Raw genomic sequence first — 18,639 nt, 5'->3', positions numbered from 1 at the left:
GCATTAAAGGTGCCACAGGAGAGACACTTGTGCATCTTCCTTTCCTTCTTCTGTAGCAATAGATGGAGATAGAGGTTTAAGTTTCTGGAGCTGATGATCAAAACTGAGGGGGAAAACCTTTCCAGCATGAATTTTCCTCACGTCCTTGGTGCAGAGTTAGGCTCACACCACATCTAAACCCAATATCTGTCTAGAACCGAGTCTTGTTGTTTTGACTAGGCCTGCTATAAAAATCCAGGTCTATCCTTGTGCCAGGCAGCACCAGAGATGATGTTCTGGGATACCAGGAGAGGGCCAGGACAGCAAAGAGGCCGTGTCTGGCTGTGCCAAGTTAAGCAGAGGGGCTGTAGATGTTTTTAGCTGGATTTTAGGCATGATCAAAGTGCTTTTGCAAGTTCTCAGGACCCACACGATGCAGCATCACTGGTTGAGATCTGGCTGAGATTGTTTGTGCTGAAGCCGCTCTCCTCACTCTCAGTTTTTGGGGAAAATGCACTAGATAGAGCACAAGGACAGTCGTGCCTCAGTTTCCCCCCTGCAGTCACCAGAGGTTGGTGACACTACACAGTGACACCTGTGTGGCCTTGTAGGGATGGCCACGGGATGGCAGCAGAACATCCCTCATGGACAGGCAGCTCCATAACATTCTTCTCTCTCAGCACTGAGGTTTAGCAGCTAAAACAAAAAATTGGGAGGTAACTATTTATAAAAACGGGTTTGAATTAGAAATTTGGCAATTTTCTCTATGCAAAACCCAAATTAAGGGAGTTCCAGCAACCCGTGGTTGCTCAGCAGGGTTCTGAGCTTGGGTTTTCCCTTGGTCTTCATGCTGCACACAAAATACAATTTACCATTGACCCCAAATGCAGAAAAACACTGCTACATAACATTCTAGAAAAATGCTTTTATAGCTGTCTCTGTGACCAACATATGCTGGAGAACTTTTCCCTGTATTCCCAACAAAATTTCCCGATTCTTTGCAAGAACAGCAAATTCTAAAAGTGTTGCTGTTATTTAGAGGTTGTTATGCCATTCCCATACCCAGGAAAGTCAGGCTGGAGCTGTGAGCTGATAATAGTGGCGATAAAAAGTTCGTAAAAAGGAAGATTTTCGGGAAGGGAGAGTTGGGAGTGAAGGCACAGCTGGAAGAGCAGCGGCAGCCGGGGGTGTGATGGGTGTTGGAGTCCAGGACATCTCTCTGGGCACCCTGGAAAGTCACAGATCTCGGTAGAGAGGCCTGGGACCCAAAAAAGAGGGTCTGGGGTCTGTGCAGGAGGGTCTGGGGTCTGTCCAGGAGGGTCTGGGGTCTGTGCAGGGGGGTCTGGGGTCTGTGCAGGAGGGTCTGGGGTCTGCCCAGGGGGGTCTGGGGTCTGTGCAGGAGGGTCTGGGGTCTGTGCAGGGGGGTCTGGGGTCTGCCCAGGGGGGTCTGGGGTCTGTGCAGGGGGGTCTGGGGTCTGCCCAGGGGGGTCTGGGGTCTGTGCAGGGGGGTCTGGGGTCTGCCCAGGGGGGTCTGGGGTCTGTGCAGGAGGGTCTGGGGTCTGTCCAGGGGGGTCTGGGGTCTGCCCAGGGGGGTTTCCCTGGCACAGAGCCCAGGAGGACACAATCTTTGATTTTGGTCCATGAGAAAAACATCCATCAGAGAGAAGAATTGCAAGTCACAAATGTGTTACTGAGAGTGGTGTAGTTATCACCGGGCAGAAGATTTTGTAGTTTTGGGATTTCTAGAATGTAGATGCAAAAGGAACAAGATGGAGATTTTAGGGGGCTGCTCTGAGTTCTTCTTCTCCTTCTCCCTTGGCCTCCATCTCCTGCAGTGACGTGGGCACAAAGGAGTTTCAGTGGATTGGGGCAGAGTAGAAATGACCCTGTTAGTGCAGGTGATGGACATTGGCACAGAATTGTAAATAATGGGTGTGTAATTATCTGTATAAAGGCAGAGTGACCTCCCATCACAGGGGGGAGTCACCTCGTGTCCAGGCTGCTGTGAACACCTTGGCCGGACACAGAGAATTGTAAGATCAGAACTAATAAACAACACGAGAAAGCAAGAAAACCAAGACCTTGAGACTCCTCATCATTCTCGTGCCAAGCACTGAGCCGAACACAGAACACAGAGTCAGACAGCAAACCCTAAATCCTTCAGAGGTCAAGAGGGAAAATCACTCCCTTCGTGCCCACACAAACCACCAGCCAGCTTTGGAATCTTGGATCAGGAAAAATCCAGATTAAACCTGAGAATGGGGATCTCTGAGATCAGGGATGCTCAGGGAAGGAGCAAACACTTTAATGTCTAATCCAGGAATTTTGAGCGTTATGTGACTGGTGGGTGGCAGGAACCAGAAAGAAGGACACAAGTTGTGTGTGATGTCCTGGAGATCCCCTGGATCCAAAGTGATCAGCTTTGGGATCCACTGGAACCACTGGAGAGACATGACAGGATCTGCACAGCACAAATCTGCCAACCCTGAGCTGAGGAGGAGTTGCATGAGCTGAGGAAAAATTGCGTGTCCTAAAGAGTTTATGTGGAGCACAAGTGGGGGACTGTCAAGTCTCGTCGCTCCATGAACCCCATCCTGGTGTCTTGGGGTTGTGCACTGCCTTATTTCCCTCTGTGGCTTTTGTTCTCACTGAGAGCTCATTTCGTAAGAAATTATGTGGGAAGGCCTCTTTGAGGAGAAATGATGTGGGAAGGGCTCGTTGTCTCAGCGAGGCCGTGTTATCTGCTCAGTTTATGCCTTTTTTTTCCTTCGTCTTCCCCATTTTCCCCTCACGCCCAGGCTAAAGGGAAGACGGCGGGAAACATGGCGGCACAGACACCGCCGTGAGGCGGGAACTACATTCCCCAGCGTGCCACGCAGAGAGCGCTAACGCGCTGTGCTCGCTAGGAATGCCGGGAAATGTAGTCCCACATCACTGGCGCGCATTTCCCTCCTCCATCCTTTTTCCCTGCTTTCCTATTCGTCCAGAGCGACGCCAAGTAACTGCAGTGGGCGGGGCTTGGCTGCGCCGCCGCCGTTCCTACTGGCCGGAGCGCGCGCGGTGGGAGGGGAGGTTTGAAAAAAAACAACCCCACCCCCGCGGGCTGCCGCGCGCTGATTGGCTGAGCCGCGGTTTGGCGCCAGCTTCGGAGCGGGCGACGGGTACCGGTTGGGGTCAAAACGCTGCGGCGGCCGCGCTGACGGCAGGGACGGGACGGCTGCGCTTTTATCCCCAATTCCCGTTCCCACTCCAATGGATCCCACCCCGACTGCTCCTCACCAGCATCGCCGCCGTCTCCTGCTTTTCTCGCCGGCGTCCCCCGCTTCCCCCGCCGTGGTTAAGGCGCTCTTTCAGGATGAGCTGTCGCCTGTGTCCGATCTGCGCCTCACCATGGAGCAGCTGGGGCGCGGGTGAGTCGGGGCGCGGGGCCCTGAGAGCGCTGGGCCTGGGCATTCCCTCCTTTTATCGCCTCTGTCGGGATCCCCTAAAAAAATGAGATTTGGAGGGGTTATCCCCCGCTTCTTCCTCCCATACCAAGGGACCCCCCCTCTTTATTTTACCCCCTTAAACCCTACGAGCCCTCTGGGGTATTTTTTTCCCTTTTCGAGGCACTTTGTCCCCATTTCAGGGCATTTTGTCCCCACTTTAGGGCGTTTTGCCCCTTTTCCAAGATGTTTTCTTCTTTGTTCCGGACCCAAAGTGAGGCCTAGTGAGGCTCTCCTATATATATATTAAAAAAAACCCGCCATGAGGCCTTCAGGAGTCATTTTCCTTCCTTTCCGTCCACCCCCGTATTTCCCTCCAGCGCGGTGGAGCCTTATGGAATTCCCTCCCCCCACCAAAAAATAATAATAATAATAAAAAACCCACCAAATCTTTGGGATGTCTCTATCCCCCCTCTCAAGCCCCAAGGATGTCTTTTAACACCTCAGACTCTCCAGAATGTCTTTATTCCTTCATTTGTTTCTTTATCCCTCCCCTCCTTCCAAAAGGCTTTGGGGTGTTCATTTACCTTCACCCCCCAAAAAAAACCCCCAAAAAACCAGCGAGGCCTCGTGGATCTTTCCTTTTCCTTCCCTCCCACCTCTCAATGAAGGTATTTTCATCCTTTTCTCCTCCAAGGAGGGAGGCACTGAGGCCTCATCCTGCTTTTTCTCCTTCCAGGTCCTCTCCCCACCGCTAAACCCTAAAATTGTAGCTCCTTTTTTTCCCCTAAAAACGAGGGGAAGCTCCTCCTGGAGCTGTTTCTTTCCCCCGAGCCCACCCACGAGGGCTGTTTTAGCCCTCCCACCTTGCAAACTTCCAGGAGTTTCCCTTAAGATCCTCCTCACCCCTTTGGTGATTTCTCCCCTTCTGTTATTTCCTGTTGCCTCCATCCCACATGGATCCAAGTTCTGGGACATCTTCCCTCTGTTCTGGTTCTGTTTTTCTCTGGGTTTTCTTCTCTCCCAAAAATACTTTTGTGTCCCTTCCATCTCCTTCCTGCTTTCCTTTTTCCATCTCCAACCCTGTTCCTGCCTCCTTTTCCTCTCCCCTTCTGTTATTTCCTGCTATTCCCATCCCACATGGATCCAAGTTCTGGGACATCTTCCCTCTGTTCTGGTTCTGTTTTGGACATCTTGAGCTTTTCTCTGGGTTTTCTTCTCTCCCAAAAATACCTTTATGTCCCTTCTATGTCTTTCCTGCTTTCCTTTTTCCATTCCCAACCCTGTTCCTGCCTCCTTTTCCTCTCTGTTCTGTCTCCCAAGTGTTGCAATCCTGCAGCTCCTTTTCTCTTTGCATAATTCCAGCCACAGCTGCTCTATTTTCCTGCTCTTTTTAACTCTTCTAATCCCATTAATTACCACAGTTTTTCCCTTTTGTGGCTCCTGTTTTTGTCCTGGCCCATTCTGGGTCTCAATGAGCCCTCCTGGGTTTTGTTGGTTCATTTTTTTTCTGTCATTCTCATTTCTGCTTTATGAAAATCCCTCCTTCAGATTCCTGGGATTCCTGCAAAAACCCCCCATGGAAATTATTCAGCCCTGGCTACTTTCTTTTTTTAATTAACCTCACTCTAAATAGCTTTTTCCCTTATATATGTGGGGCTCCATATGATTTTATTCTCTCTCAGCACTGAGGTTTAGCAGATAAAGCAAAAATTTGGACCTAACTATTTATCAAAATGGGTTTGAATTAGAAATTTGGGCAATTTTCTCTATGCAAAACCTGAATTAAAGGAGGATTGCAGTTCCAGGAGGGATAACTGGGCTCTGATATAAATCCACACCTGTGCTGCACCTCCCTGCAGTTTTATATTTCTTACTTTTTAAAGCAAATCCCAATTTTTTCTTTTCCAGGCAGCACGAAATCCTGGACCAGGACGTGGGAACCAAAAATGGATTACAGAGATCAGCATCCTCAGAGTCCACAGACTCAGGTGAATAAATAAATTCCTCAATTAAATAATAATAATTAGAAATTGAAAAGCACTTTGGAGGAGGTTTGGGGAGAGAACTGGTAGATGATCTGCAACCTCTCAGTTCTGATACTTCCTGGGAGGATTTCCTGTTTTTCATACGAGATGTTTCATCACTGAAAATGAAATAATTTCTCACCCTGTAAACTTGTAGATTCCTTCTGGTGTTTCATTGCTCCAACTCAGAGAAATCACAGTTTCCACCCATTTTAAAGGCATTTTAATGCTCCAACTCAGGGAAATCACAGTTTTCACCCATTTTAAAGGCATTTTAATGCTCCAACTCAGGGAAATCACAGTTTTCACCCATTTTAAAGGCATTTTAATGCTCCAACTCAGGGAAATCACAGTTTTCACCCATTTTAAAGGCACTTTAATACTCCAACTCAGGGAAATCACAGTTTCCACCCATTTTAAAGGCACTTTAATACTCCAACTCAGGGAAATCACAGTTTTCACCCATTTTAAAGGCACTTTAATACTCCAACTCAGGGAAATCACAGTTTCCACCCATTTTAAAGGCATTTTAATGCTCCAACTCAGAGAAATCACAGTTTTCACCCATTTTAAGGACATTTAATGCTCCAACTCAGGGAAATCACAGTTTTCACCCATTTTAAAGGCATTTTAATGCTCCAACTCAGGGAAATCACAGTTTTCACCCATTTTAAAGGCATTTTAATGCTCCAACTCAGGGAAAACACAGTTTTCACCCATTTTAAAGGCATTTTAATACTCCAACTCAGGGAAATCACAATTTTCACCCATTTTAAAGGCATTTTAATGCTCCAACTCAGAGAAATCACAGTTTTTAAGGGCACTTCCAGCCTAAAAAAAGAACTTATGAAGAGCTAAAGCACAACTACAGCTGACAAAGGCTTTTGGGGGGCTATTTTTATTTATCCCTGTTTTTCCCCAAGCCCTGGCACTTGATGATCCACAACCAAACCCCTCAGTGGTGGGAGAGTTGCTGTATTTATTTTTTTGTCTTATTTTTTTTGTCTTATTTTTTTTGTCTTATTTTTTTTGTCTTATTTTTTTTGTCTTATTTTTTTGTCTTATTTTTTTTGTCTTATTTTTTTTGTCTTATTTTTTTTGTCTTATTTTTTTTGTCTTATTTTTTTGTCTTATTTTTTTGTCTTATTTTTTATCTTTTTTTATCTTTTTTTAATCTTATTTTTTATCTTATTTTTTTATCGTATTTTTTATTTTTTTAATATTTTTTTATCTTATTTTTTTATCTTATTTTAATCTTATTTTTTATCTTATTTTTTAATCTTTTTTTATATTTTTTTATCTTTTTTTTTTTTCCATTTTTTTTTCCATCTTTTTTTTCCATCTTTTTTTTCCATCTTTTTTTTCCATCTTTTTTTTCCATCTTTTTTTTCCATCTTTTTTTTTCATCTTTTTTTTTTCATCTTTTTTTTTTCATCTTTTTTTTTTCATCTTTTTTTTTCATCTTTTTTTTTCATCTTTTTTTTCATCTTTTTTTAATCTTTTTTTTCCATCTTTTTTTTTCATCTTTTTTTTTCATCTTTTTTTTCATCTTTTTTTTCATCTTTTTTTCATCTTTTTTTTTCATCTTTTTTTTCATCTTTTTTTTTCATCTTTTTTTTTCATCTTTTTTTCATCTTTTTTTTTCATCTTTTTTTTCCATCTTTTTTTTCCATCTTTTTTTTTCATCTTTTTTTTCCATCTTTTTTTTCCATCTTTTTTTTCCATCTTTTTTTTCCATCTTTTTTTTCCATCTTTTTTTTCCATCTTTTTTTCCATCTTTTTTTTCCATCTTTTTTTTCCATCTTTTTTTTCCATCTTTTTTTTCCATCTTTTTTTTCCATCTTTTTTTTCCATCTTTTTTTTCCATCTTTTTTTTCCATCTTTTTTTTTCCATCTTTTTTTTTCCATCTTTTTTTTCCATCTTTTTTTTCCATCTTTTTTTTCCATCTTTTTTTTCCATCTTTTTTTTTCCATCTTTTTTTTCCATCTTTTTTTTCCATCTTTTTTTTCCATCTTTTTTTTTCCATCTTTTTTTTTCCATCTTTTTTTTTCCATCTTTTTTTTTCCATCTTTTTTTTTCCATCTTTTTTTTTCCATCTTTTTTTTTCCATCTTTTTTTTTCCATCTTTTTTTTTCCATCTTTTTTTTTCCATCTTTTTTTTTCCATCTTTTTTTTTCCATCTTTTTTTTTCCATCTTTTTTTTTCCATCTTTTTTTTTCCATCTTTTTTTTTCCATCTTTTTTTTTCCATCTTTTTTTTTCCATCTTTTTTTTTCCATCTTTTTTTTTCCATCTTTTTTTTTCCATCTTTTTTTTTCCATCTTTTTTTTTCCATCTTTTTTTTTCCATCTTTTTTTTTCCATCTTTTTTTTTCCATCTTTTTTTTCCATCATCTTATTTTTTTATCTATTCTGCACCCAGATGAGGCTGCAAATTGGACTTTCCCACATGAATTTCTGTGAAAATCTGTAGCAGAATATGTGATAATCCCCTGGCTATATAAATCAATGGGGAAAAAAAAATTAAAAACAAAATAAAAATCTGTGTTTCCTCTGCAGGTTTGGCTTTGGATTCTCCTGGCCCTGCAACCTCACAGGACACCATGGAGGACAAGTGAGTTAAACCTGGTTTGTGGTTAACAAATTAATTAACAAATTAATTAACAAATCTGGGTTAATGAGGCTTGGGGAGAGTTTTCTTCTGCTGCATCTCTCCGTGTGCTCCACAGCTGGATTTCCTGTGGGCTGGGGATGCACCAAAATCTATATAAATTGTATTTTTAAAACATTTGGTTTAAGTCTTAAATGCCTTAAGAAGCACAGAATTGTTTAATTTGGGAAAGATCTCCAAGACCTTCAAGTCTCTCTGATTTTTTTGTTTTTAGGTTTGAGAAAGCAATCAAATCCAGCAGGCTGAAGTAAGTCTAATTCTATTATAAATTCTTCCTCAATATCTCTTTTAGATTATGGAATTAGGGAGTGATTTCTCTTCATTTAAAGCAAATTTTGAAATAAATTTTGGTTCTTTTTTCATTGTAGCCTCCGAATCCCTTTCAGAAGAATCCATTCCCTGCCAGTAAGTGAGAGTGGGATTGATGTTTTATACACGTTAAAGGATTTAGGATGTTTTTTTTTTTGTTGAATACTTGTTAATTTTCTACCTTCAACACCAGCTGCTGGGATGCTGAATATCCAAATTGCAGTTTGCAAATTCCCAATCTCACTTAATTTAGTGTGAAATTTCCTTGCTGTAGCTCCATCTCTGGTGCCACTGGAGCATTTTTGATCCTTGTACCAGCAGAGAATTCCTGCGCAGGGTTTTGCAAAAATTATAATCAGAGATTTTGCAGTTTTAATTAACCCCTTTAATGCTGGAAATGTGCTTGAGGAAGGACTGATGGACATCCTGAGCTGTGCCTTTTGTGTTGTAGCAAAACCTGCTGGGCTCCAGCCCTGCTCTGAAGAGAAACCACTCTGACTCTCTGGACACTGATGCTTTCCAGCCTTTGGAACAGGATGAAAATAAGGAAAATGTAAGTGCTGTTTTCCTGTTGCCTGTGATGGAACTGGATTAACACAATCCCTGCACAGGGAATGTGATGGGAAAGGCTTTAGTTACACCCTCCAGGCACAACCACCTTTAGCTCATTTTTTTTTTCTGAAGTGAACTTGCAGCTCTGATAAGAATTGGCCGCAAAAAATAAAAATTGGGAAGATTTTGCCTAATTCTGCCTTCGTGGCACTGATCTTGACTCCCTTCTGGCTGTGGCAAAGGAGAAAATATTCCCACTGGTTGTTTTGGACAAAAATTGCCTCCAGAAGGGGTTTGGGGACTCTCACTTCCCACTGCTGCCATGAGGAGTTCTGGTTTCTCTTGGATTCAGTGTCCTGAACTTCCTGGGAATCCTGCAGGGAATTCTGTGTTCAGGACACAGCCTTGGCTGCCTCCAGGAATGATTTATCCTGCAGAAAACTGACTGACAGAAATAGAAAAAGCTCTGAAGCCTGTAGGTGATGCCAGGAGCATAAATTGCTGGATTATTTTAGAGATGAAAGAAACACTCCTGTGACATCTTTAATTTGAAAATATTCACCTTCAGACTGTTCCTGTTGGCAGCAGGGAGTTTAAATCCAAAATGTCAGACAGTTTTAAAAAAATTAGAAAAGATAAAAAGGATCCAAGCAACTTAAGCCAGTTTGTAATTTTGGTGAAATGATCATTTTGCTGTTTATTATTTCAGGAATCATTTGAATTTAAGAAGCCAACCAAACCAGCTTCTCGTGGATTCCGTGATGGAAGGGGTGGCCCTGGAGCAAGGCTGAATTCATCTCCAGCTCAGGTAGTTGCTTCTTTTTAACTAATTCTCTGGCCTCAAAATAACTATATCAGGGTTCTAAAGTGGGAATGTCAATCAAGTGCCAAATAGAAAAATTTATTTATCTGCAAATTTATATTTTTTGATTATATAAAAATTTATATATTATCAAAATTCTTCTCATCTTTTGGCTCATGAGAAATTTGAAATGTTGTTCTGGGGGAAAAAGATGAGGCAGCACAGAGCTTGAGGTTCTGCTCAGTGACTGAAGGAAATGTGGACATTGATGTGAGATTGAAATTATTAGTGAAGTTGATAATGTTCAGGCAGATGCATTTGGAACAACAAACCCAACTGTGTAAATGCAGCTGGATTTTTGTGTCCAGATGTGACAATCAGGGAGAAAATTTACCTTATTCATACTCTGTTATTTAGAAAAGGCAAGTGAAAAATCATTGTACAGAAACAGAACAGGGAGAAAATTTACCTTATTCATACCCTGTTGTTTAGAAAAAGCAACTAAAAAATCATTGTACAGAAACAGAACTGGAGGGGCAAATCTTGGATTCTGCAGCATTTCATCCTGGGAACAACCACAATGTTCCCTGTGGTGCAAAGAGCTGTGGCAACCCCTCTGTGCCTACAAAACCCTGCAAGAAACAGAGAAAATGCTGCTAAAACCTCCTTCTGTGTCTCTTCTCAGCTGCCCATGGGAGAAACAACCTCAGGGGACCAGGAGAACTGCAGGGCAGCCTTCCTGCAGCAGCATTCCCTGCCCTCCTCAGAGAGTGAGGATGATGATGGATTCCTGGAGCTGCTGGATGATCAGGATTTGAAGGTGTGTGAGTGAAAAGGGTGGAGATCCACAAATCAGCTCTGCCCTGGTGTGTTCAGGGTGCTCAAACTGCTGGATTTTTGGGAATTCCAGATTAGTCTGGGTTGGAAGGGACTTTAAATCCCATCCAGTTTCAACCCCCTGCCTTGGGCAGGGACATCTCCCACAAAGAGATTAATTAATTCTCATCATCTTTTCTAACTCCCACTGGGGTGTCTTTATCTTACAAGTGCTCTTTCCCAGTGGGATTTATTTGGGGTGTGAACAAGTGAATTATTTTGGGTTTGGTTTGAGAACTGAGGGAATCATTTGAACACTTGGCACTTTTCTTCAGGAACTTGTTGGATAAATCAGAGGTGGTGATTGCTTTGAGCAAAAAAGGGAGTTTGAAATGCTTAAAGCTCTTAATCAATCAGTGAATTGATAAAATCACCTTCTCCAACACGGCTCAGCTCAGTTCCATTATTTCCATAAGAATAATGGGGTTAAATCCCTGAAGCTGCTCTGGCAACTGAAATCTTTTCCTGAGCTGGACCTGCAGTGTCTCCCATGGTGGGATGGATGAGAATGAGCTTTTCTTTCTTCCAGAACGATGAGGAAATGCCCTCAGACGTGTCCAGCCTCTGGACAGCACCCCTGGTGATGAGGAGAGCAGACAACAGGGTGAGTGTCCCCTGGGACAAGTGATTTCTCCTGTCTCCTGCATCCCTGAGAGCAGCAGAACAAGCCCTGGCATAAATCCCTTCCAGAATTCCCTTATCTTTGGAACAATCCACCTGGCAGACTTTGTCAATTGGCATTTATTGGTCATAGAATTTCTTCCTGCACTTGATAAATGTGAGGTCTTGACTTCCCTTATCAGAATCTTGGAACCTGTGGAATTTGCTCTGTACAGACTCACCTGGAATGCTGTAACTTGATCCACTGATAACAGCCTGGGCAAGGAGCTCCCCACTGATAACAGCTTGGGGAAGGAGCTCCAGCAAAAAGCTCTTTAATCTGCTGATAAATTGGCTGCTAATTGGTGTAGAACACTTTGCTGGCTCTTCATCTTGTGCTTATGGTGCTCCCAGCTCCCCCCAATAACAAGTGTTACTGGAAATGTAAATCCTGGATCATTCAGATTAACAACCCCCCCTGTTGCTGTGCAGTGGTGGTGTCTTAAAAAAGGCCCAAGTTTGGAATAATCTGAAAGCCTGAGTTGTGTTTATTTTATTTTTATAAACCTTTTCTGGACAACTCCACTCCTTTTCTCCCTCACAGACCAAGAGGTGCCGGTTGTTTGGCTCTTCATCCATGTCAGGCATTGCAGGAAGAACCACTCAGAAAAGGATGGAGAGATTCCAGGAGGAGAATTCTCCAGGGAAAAGCAAGAAGAGGAAAAGCCTGCCTGAAACTTCTGAGGACTCCACGGTTGGTGGCTCAGCACCCACTTTGTGACACAGAGGATTAATGCAGAGTTGGGATCTGGGTGGTGGGAGCTTTTCCAGGTGGATTCCACACTCCTGAACCTGATTTTTGCTCTGAGGGGGCAGTTCAGAGCCTGGGAGTGCACTCTGAGCTGTCAGCTCTGGGAAATTGGGAATGGGATCCTCATGGATGGATCTGTGTCCTGCAGAGTCTGAAGCTGGTGAGGACCCAGCCCTCCACAGCAGAGATTGAGAGCATTTTGGACAGTGACCAGAGAGACCTTATCGGGGACTTCTCCAAGGTAATTCCAGAAATTCCACGGCCAAGTGGTGAATCAAGTGTTTGAAGGGCCTCTCTTGGTGTGGGGATGTCTCAAACCAGCCCAGAAAAACACTTCCCTTTAGAGAGGCTTTTCTGTTCCCTCATAAACCTGCCTTGTTTCTTTGGATTTGATCTTGGAGCTTCTTTTCCAACAATTTCCTTAACAATTCTCTGATCTCCAAACAACCAGGAGAGGCTGTTGGTGAGAAGGGAATATCCCAGGTTAGACACAAAGTGATCCATTTGTGGTTAAAACCCTAAAAAAAAAATCCTTTTAGTGTAGGAGCCAAAAAATAAATTCTGTGCCTTATTTTAGCATTCTCAGGAGTTTTCACAATCCTGCAGAGATTCTGGCCAGCAAAATATCTGTTAGAGGGTGAACTGCTGTCACCCACATGCCTCACAGCTGGAATTTTCTCAATCCTCTCTCTTCCAGAGTTATTTATTTGACACTGTCGATGGGAAACATCAAGATTTAAAATACATCGACTCAGATATGGTGAGTTGCTCCAAGGGAGCCAGAAAAATTCTTTAGTGTGAGGGGGTTGGGGAACAGCACAAAAACAGCTTGAAACAACTGAACTCTGTTTTTATTTTGTGGTCTTTTTTTTTTTTTTTTTTCTCAGATTGTGTCTGTGCTGACTGGGAAGTTTGAGAGCTTCATCAAGGAGTGTGTGATAATTGACTGTAGATACCCCTATGAGTATGAAGGGGGACACATCAAGGTATGTTGACCCTATAAGAGCAGTGCAGGTGATCTGGAGCTGCAGATCCCTGATTTTTGGGGCTGATTTTTGTCCCAGGCCTTCCCTGTGGATGTGTTATTCCTGAGGGGATCCTGTTTTGCTGCCTGGGTTTGGAAACTGAGCTCAAATGTGGGTCATGAAGTGATTGTTCCCTCAAAAGAAGGGACATTGTGCTCTCTGTCAACACAGGAGGGGCCTGTGGCTCTCAGGGTTCTCACTATCCAGCATCCTCATGTCTCAGGAAGCTAAAATTGGGATGTTAAACTTCATTTCAATGACAGATTTAAAAGAAACAAATAAATGTGTAAAATATAACTGGGAGCAAGTCACCCAGACGTTTTGTGGTGTTAGAGCCACTTCCAGTGCCTAGAGGGGCTCCAGGAGAGCTGGAGAGGGACTGGGGATAAAGGAGGGAGGGACAGGACACAGGGAATGGCTTTCCAGGATAGATGGGAATATGGGGAAGGAATTCCTGGCTGAGGAATGACACAGAACCTCTCTGTGGTGTCCTGGTGGGGTTTGGAGCTGAGCTGGGAGAGGATTCCAGAGCAGGAATTACCTCCTAAGGAAGCGTGATGAGTTCATAGCTGTTCTTTTCCACTCACTGCTCTCCCTCTGCCTTTCCAGGGTGCCATAAACCTCCACATGGAAGAGGAGGTGGAGAATTTCCTGCTGAAGAAGCCCATCCAGCCGTCGGAGAACAAGCGGGTGATCGTGGTGTTCCACTGCGAGTTCTCCTCGGAGCGGGGCCCTCGAATGTGAGCTCCCCTTCCCTGGGCCAGAGCTGGGGGGCTCTGCACTGCCTGGGCTGCCTCTGGTTGTTGTGCACATGGTGGTTGGCACTTCTGGAAGGGTTTGGCACAGCCTGGGGTGTGAGAAGTTGGGCTGGGTTTGGGCTGGAGCGCTGGGAGTTCAGAGGGGAAAGGAAAAAAAGCCTCTGGACTGTGGTTGTGGGGTTCCTCAGCCTCTCCCTAAACAGTGGGATGGGGAGTTTGGGGTGCAGATTGGTTGAATGTGGGATTTTTCTCCTCTCCAGGTGCTGGTTTGTGAGGGAGCAGGACAGGCTGAGCAATGAAAAGCCTCTGGACTGTGGTTGTGGGGTTCCTCAGCCTCTCCCCGAGCACTGGGATGGGGAATTTGGGAGTTCTTGGTTGAATGTGGGATTTTTCTCCTCTCCAGGTGCCAGTGGCTCTGGTTGTTGTGCACATGGTGGTTGGCACTTCTGGCAGGGTTTGGCACAGCCTGGGATGTGAGAATCTGTGCTGGAGTGCTGGAAGTTCAGAGGGGAAAGGAGAAAAAAACTCTGAACTGTGGTTGTGAGGCTTCTCAGCCTCTCCCTGAGCAGTGGGATGGGGAGTTTGGGGTGCAAGTTTGGGAATTATTGGTTGAATATGGGATTTTCTCCTCTCCAAGTGCAGTTTGTGAGGGAGCAGGTCAGGCTGAGCAATGAAAAGCCTTGTGGGGTTCCTCAGCCTCTCCCTGAGCACTGGGATGGGGAATTTGGGAGTTCTTGGTTGAATGTGGGATTTTCTCCTCTCCAGGTGCTGGTTTGTGAGGGAGCAGGACAGGCTGAGCAATGAAAAGCCTTGTGGGGCTCCTCAGCCTCTCCCTGAGCAGTGGGATGGGGAATTTGTGGTGCAGGTTTAGGGGTTCTTGATTGAATGTGGGATTTTCCCCTCTCCAGGTGCCGGTTTGTGAGGGAGCAGGACAGGCTGAGCAATGAGTACCCCAACCTGCACTACCCAGAGCTCTACGTGCTCAAGGGGGGCTACAAGGATTTCTTCTCAAGGTGCCAGGTGAGTAATGTGGATTCCTCATCCCTGGCAGTGTCCAAGGCCAGGTGAGACAGGGCTTGGAGCAACCTGGGATAAGTGGAAGATGTGGAATTAGATCTTTTAGGTTCCTCCAACCCAAGCCTTTCTGTGATCTCTTTCACACTCAGAGGAGAAGCAATAGATAAGTAATATTAATTTATTTCTCCTCAAACTTCTCTTTGGGGCAGAATGGTTTGGCTGGGGGGACTTTTCCTCTTCTCTCTCAGTTCCCAGAGCAGCTCAGGTTGTTCCATGTCTCAGAACTGTCTTCCTGCCATAGCTGAAGGGCTTTTCCACTTGTCTCAAAAGTAAAATAGAAGTGATTTCTGCCCCTTTAGAACAAACTGTCACTCAGAGAAGGGGTTTCAGCCTGCTCAGAGCAGGGGAGAAGACAAAGCTTGACAGTAATTGCTGGATAATAAGTGGAAACCTGAGAACTTGTACAATCCTAAACCGGCAAAATTGAAAACCTGAGCTTGGAGTTTTCAGCCTCTAATTGAGACAAGGAGAGTAAAAACCCACATTGTTCTGAGCATTTCAAGGGTGGGATTTCTCCTGTCACTTGGCTCCTGCTCCTGCAGCATTTCCATGGTCTGGGCTGTGACACAAACAGACCTCAGGCTCCCAAACTTCCAATCATCCCTTGGGAGATACCTGGCCTGTCCTTGGCCAGCTGGATGGGGCTTTCAGCTCCTTCCCTGTGGGATTTTGGCTCTCCTGGGCTGAGGAACACCAGGATTTGGTTTATCCTGAAGAGGGAGGGACTGAGGCCTCAAGGTGGCAGCAGGGGACAGCCCAGGGTTGTCCCTGGGAGCTGTCCTGAGGCTCAGGGATCGTGGAATGCTGTGAGCTGGAGGGGATTCACAGTGATCATTGTTCCCTATGTGGATTTCCATCCACGACCTTGGCTCTGACCAACTGAGCTGGAACGTCCTTCTTCCACCCTGTGCCATTCCAAGGTGAGCTGTAAACCAGCTCAACCTTTGTGTTGTCTGCCAGGTAATTTAGGATGACAGCCCTGTACACAAAGCCCTTATTTTGATGGCTGTAACCTGAATATCCCCGAGCTTTTTGTGTGTGTGTGTCTGTCACAGAGCTCCTGCTTGGAGTTTGGGGGTGGGAATCTGTCCCTGTTTATTCCAGTGGCTGCTGGTGCTGGGATCACCACTCTGGTGGCAATGAGGTGACCCCAGCTGTCCCTGGTGGCAGTGAGGTGACCCCAAATGTCCCCCCAGAGCTTCTGTGAGCCCCAGAGCTACCGCCCAATGCACCACAAGGACTTCAAGGAGGACCTGAAGAGGTTCCGCACCAAGAGCCGCACCTGGGCCGGGGAGAAGAGCAAGAGGGAGATGTACAGTCGCCTCAAAAAGCTCTGAGAGGAGCTGCAGGGACCTGCAAGGACTGCCCAGCCTGCAGTGGGGGCAGCCACTTGTTTCCTGAGCTCTCACTGCCCTGGTTTTCCCCTCCCTGGGATCAGCTGGACCCTCCACGAGCCGAACGCCGGCTGGGACCTGCCTTGAGATTCTTTTGGGTTCCGTTGCTTCGTGAAAAATGTTGTGGCTTCTCGTGTTCTGTGACGCCCCCCAGATGGCCCAGGGAGGGTGGGGGGACAGCCCCTGGTTGGGGCTGGGCTTGGTGGTGTCAACACTGCCAGGGAAAATTTGTAGTAGTGCCTGTTGATTTTTTTTTTTTTTTTTTTTTTTTTTAAAACGCGTAATTTTATTTAAATACAGTCGAATGAAGCCAATGCCGCTGAGGTTGGATCATCTGGATTGTGCTTAAACCTTGTTTTTTGCTGCAGGGTTGACCTGCTTGGGGGAGGATTTTTTTGGGGAGGGTTTGTTATTTTTCTCAGCTGCAGTTTTGGTTCTGTGTATTGTCATAGGGAAGGAAAATGGGAAATATCCCAATAATGGCTCAAGGTTCCCACTTGGATGAGGCTGTGGGAAGCCTTGAGAGCCCATCTAAGGGGGAAAAACTGTTTATTGTTCATAAACATCACGTTCACCTCGTTTATTTACTCCAGGGTGGTTTATTTCATAGTTTGTTGGTTCTGGAGGAGTTGGTGTTTCAGTGGAGGGAGTTTTTTGGGAGTTGAGGGTGGGAATTCAGCAGTTGGGTGATCCCAGGACTCTCAGTGGTGTCACTGCTGCCTCTGAGCCTGTGAGTTGTTGTTTTTCTTATCCTGAAATGTTGATCCTGGCTGTGAGGAATCCACTTCCTTGGGGGGTGGCTTTGGCCACTTCTCCATCTGCCAGGAAAGGCAGGAGGTGGAATTTATCCATGAGAAAAGCAGAATTTCCTCAGCTGTGTTGGATCTCTCTCTCCAGCTGAGGAAGTTCTACAGTCCCAAACTGCTTTGCTGCTGGTTTTGGGGTCACTTCAGCCCCCCAACTCTTAAATCCATCTTCCTCACACCAACTTCCAGGTGAAAATTGGTGCTCCTGGGAAGCTCCATGTGCCTGGGAACTTCCTGGTTTGCTCTGTTGTATCCATGTCAAAAAGTACTGAAATGGAGATGCCTTATATGGAATATTAGCTTGCTTTTTTTTTGTTTTGTTTTGTTTTGAAACCTATTTCTTAAAACCTGCTGTTAATCCTTTTGCTCTCCCAAGAGGATTAAACTTGGAATTCTTTCTTGTTTAAAAAAAAAAAAAAATGGAATTTGCTGTTTTCCCTCAAAGCCGAATCCCTTGAATGGGGGAGGATGATGAAATGTTAAATCAGAAATGATGGTTACAAATTTCCCCCACTGCCTTGGGAAGGGTTGAACTCTGGGAAGGGGATTTTGGGGTGGGAGGAGTGACCTGAGTGACCCAAACTGCCCTTTGGTGAAGGCCCAGCTCAGCACCACAAGGGATCTCTCAATCCCACTCTGCCCATTCCAACAGTTGCTCCATGGGAATGTGTGAACTCCTCCTCCGTGTCCAGAAAAAGCAGATGGAGACTGCCCTGAGTCAGAACTCTCCTTTCCAAGGTCACTCAGCTGGAGCAAAACCATTTTTTAGCAATCCCTGGTTCACAGCTGCACTTCCCCTAAATCTGTGAGTGGTGTGGTTGTGTTCCAGTAGGGCTGGGGAGGAGTTCAGGGCTTGGGAATGTCAGAAACCCCAAAGAGGAGCTCTGTCCAAGGATTGGGAATATCTGAAACCCCAAAGAGGAGCTCTGTCCAAGGATTGGGAATGTCTGAAACCCCAAAGAGGAGCTCTGTTCAGGGATTGGGAATGTCAGAAACCCCAAAGAGGAGCTCTGTCCAAGGATTGGGAATGTCTGAAACCCCAAAGAGGAGCTCTGTCCAGGGATTGGGAATATCTGAAACCCCAAAGAGGAGCTCTGTCCAGGGATTGGGAATGTCTGAAACCCCAGGGAAGAGCTCTGTTCAGGGATTGGGAATATCTGAAACCCCAAAGAGGAGCTCTGTCCAAGGATTGGGAATGTCTGAAACCCCAAAGAGGAGCTCTGTCCAGGGATTGGGAATGTCTGAAACCCCAGGGGGTGCAAATGAAACCCCCCTCTTAATCCCAGTCCACTCTTGTGTGTGTTGGGATTCCTGGGGAGGGAAAGGAACTTAAACAAGCTCCAAACTCGACCATCTCAAAACTAAGGGATGGCTGTGGGCACAGAGAACAAAGTCCTAAAAATCCAAATTGTTGTCTCCACCTCTCCTTGCGGCAGGACACAGATGTCACTGAACCCCAGGCTGGTGTTTGCTGCTTTCTGTTTCTTCCAGGATAAAATTCCAAAGAAACTGTGGCTGCCCCTGAATC

General features: G+C 45.0%; 1 protein-coding gene across 1 annotated transcript; it reads left to right on the top strand.

Moving 5' to 3' along the window:
• The first annotated feature begins 3,162 nt into the window (after nt 1-3,162).
• CDC25A (cell division cycle 25A) lies at nt 3,163-17,777 on the top strand. The gene is made up of 16 exons (XM_083881293.1): nt 3,163-3,389; nt 5,316-5,395; nt 7,990-8,044; nt 8,316-8,348; nt 8,470-8,506; nt 8,862-8,963; nt 9,672-9,770; nt 10,450-10,584; nt 11,170-11,244; nt 11,845-11,994; nt 12,200-12,292; nt 12,749-12,811; nt 12,939-13,037; nt 13,686-13,816; nt 14,743-14,854; nt 16,108-17,777. The coding sequence occupies exons 1-16, from the start codon at nt 3,232-3,234 to the stop codon at nt 16,246-16,248; spliced, it is 1,563 nt and encodes a 520-aa protein (XP_083737419.1). The 5' UTR covers nt 3,163-3,231; the 3' UTR covers nt 16,249-17,777.
• Nucleotides 17,778-18,639: the final 862 nt, after the last annotated feature.

The sequence above is a fragment of the Zosterops lateralis genome (assembly GCF_965231275.1).
Source record: "Zosterops lateralis genome assembly, chromosome: 1".
Lineage (NCBI taxonomy): Eukaryota > Metazoa > Chordata > Aves > Passeriformes > Zosteropidae > Zosterops > Zosterops lateralis.
Note: the sequence above shows the minus strand (reverse complement) of the source record. Positions and strands in the feature narration are given on the sequence as shown.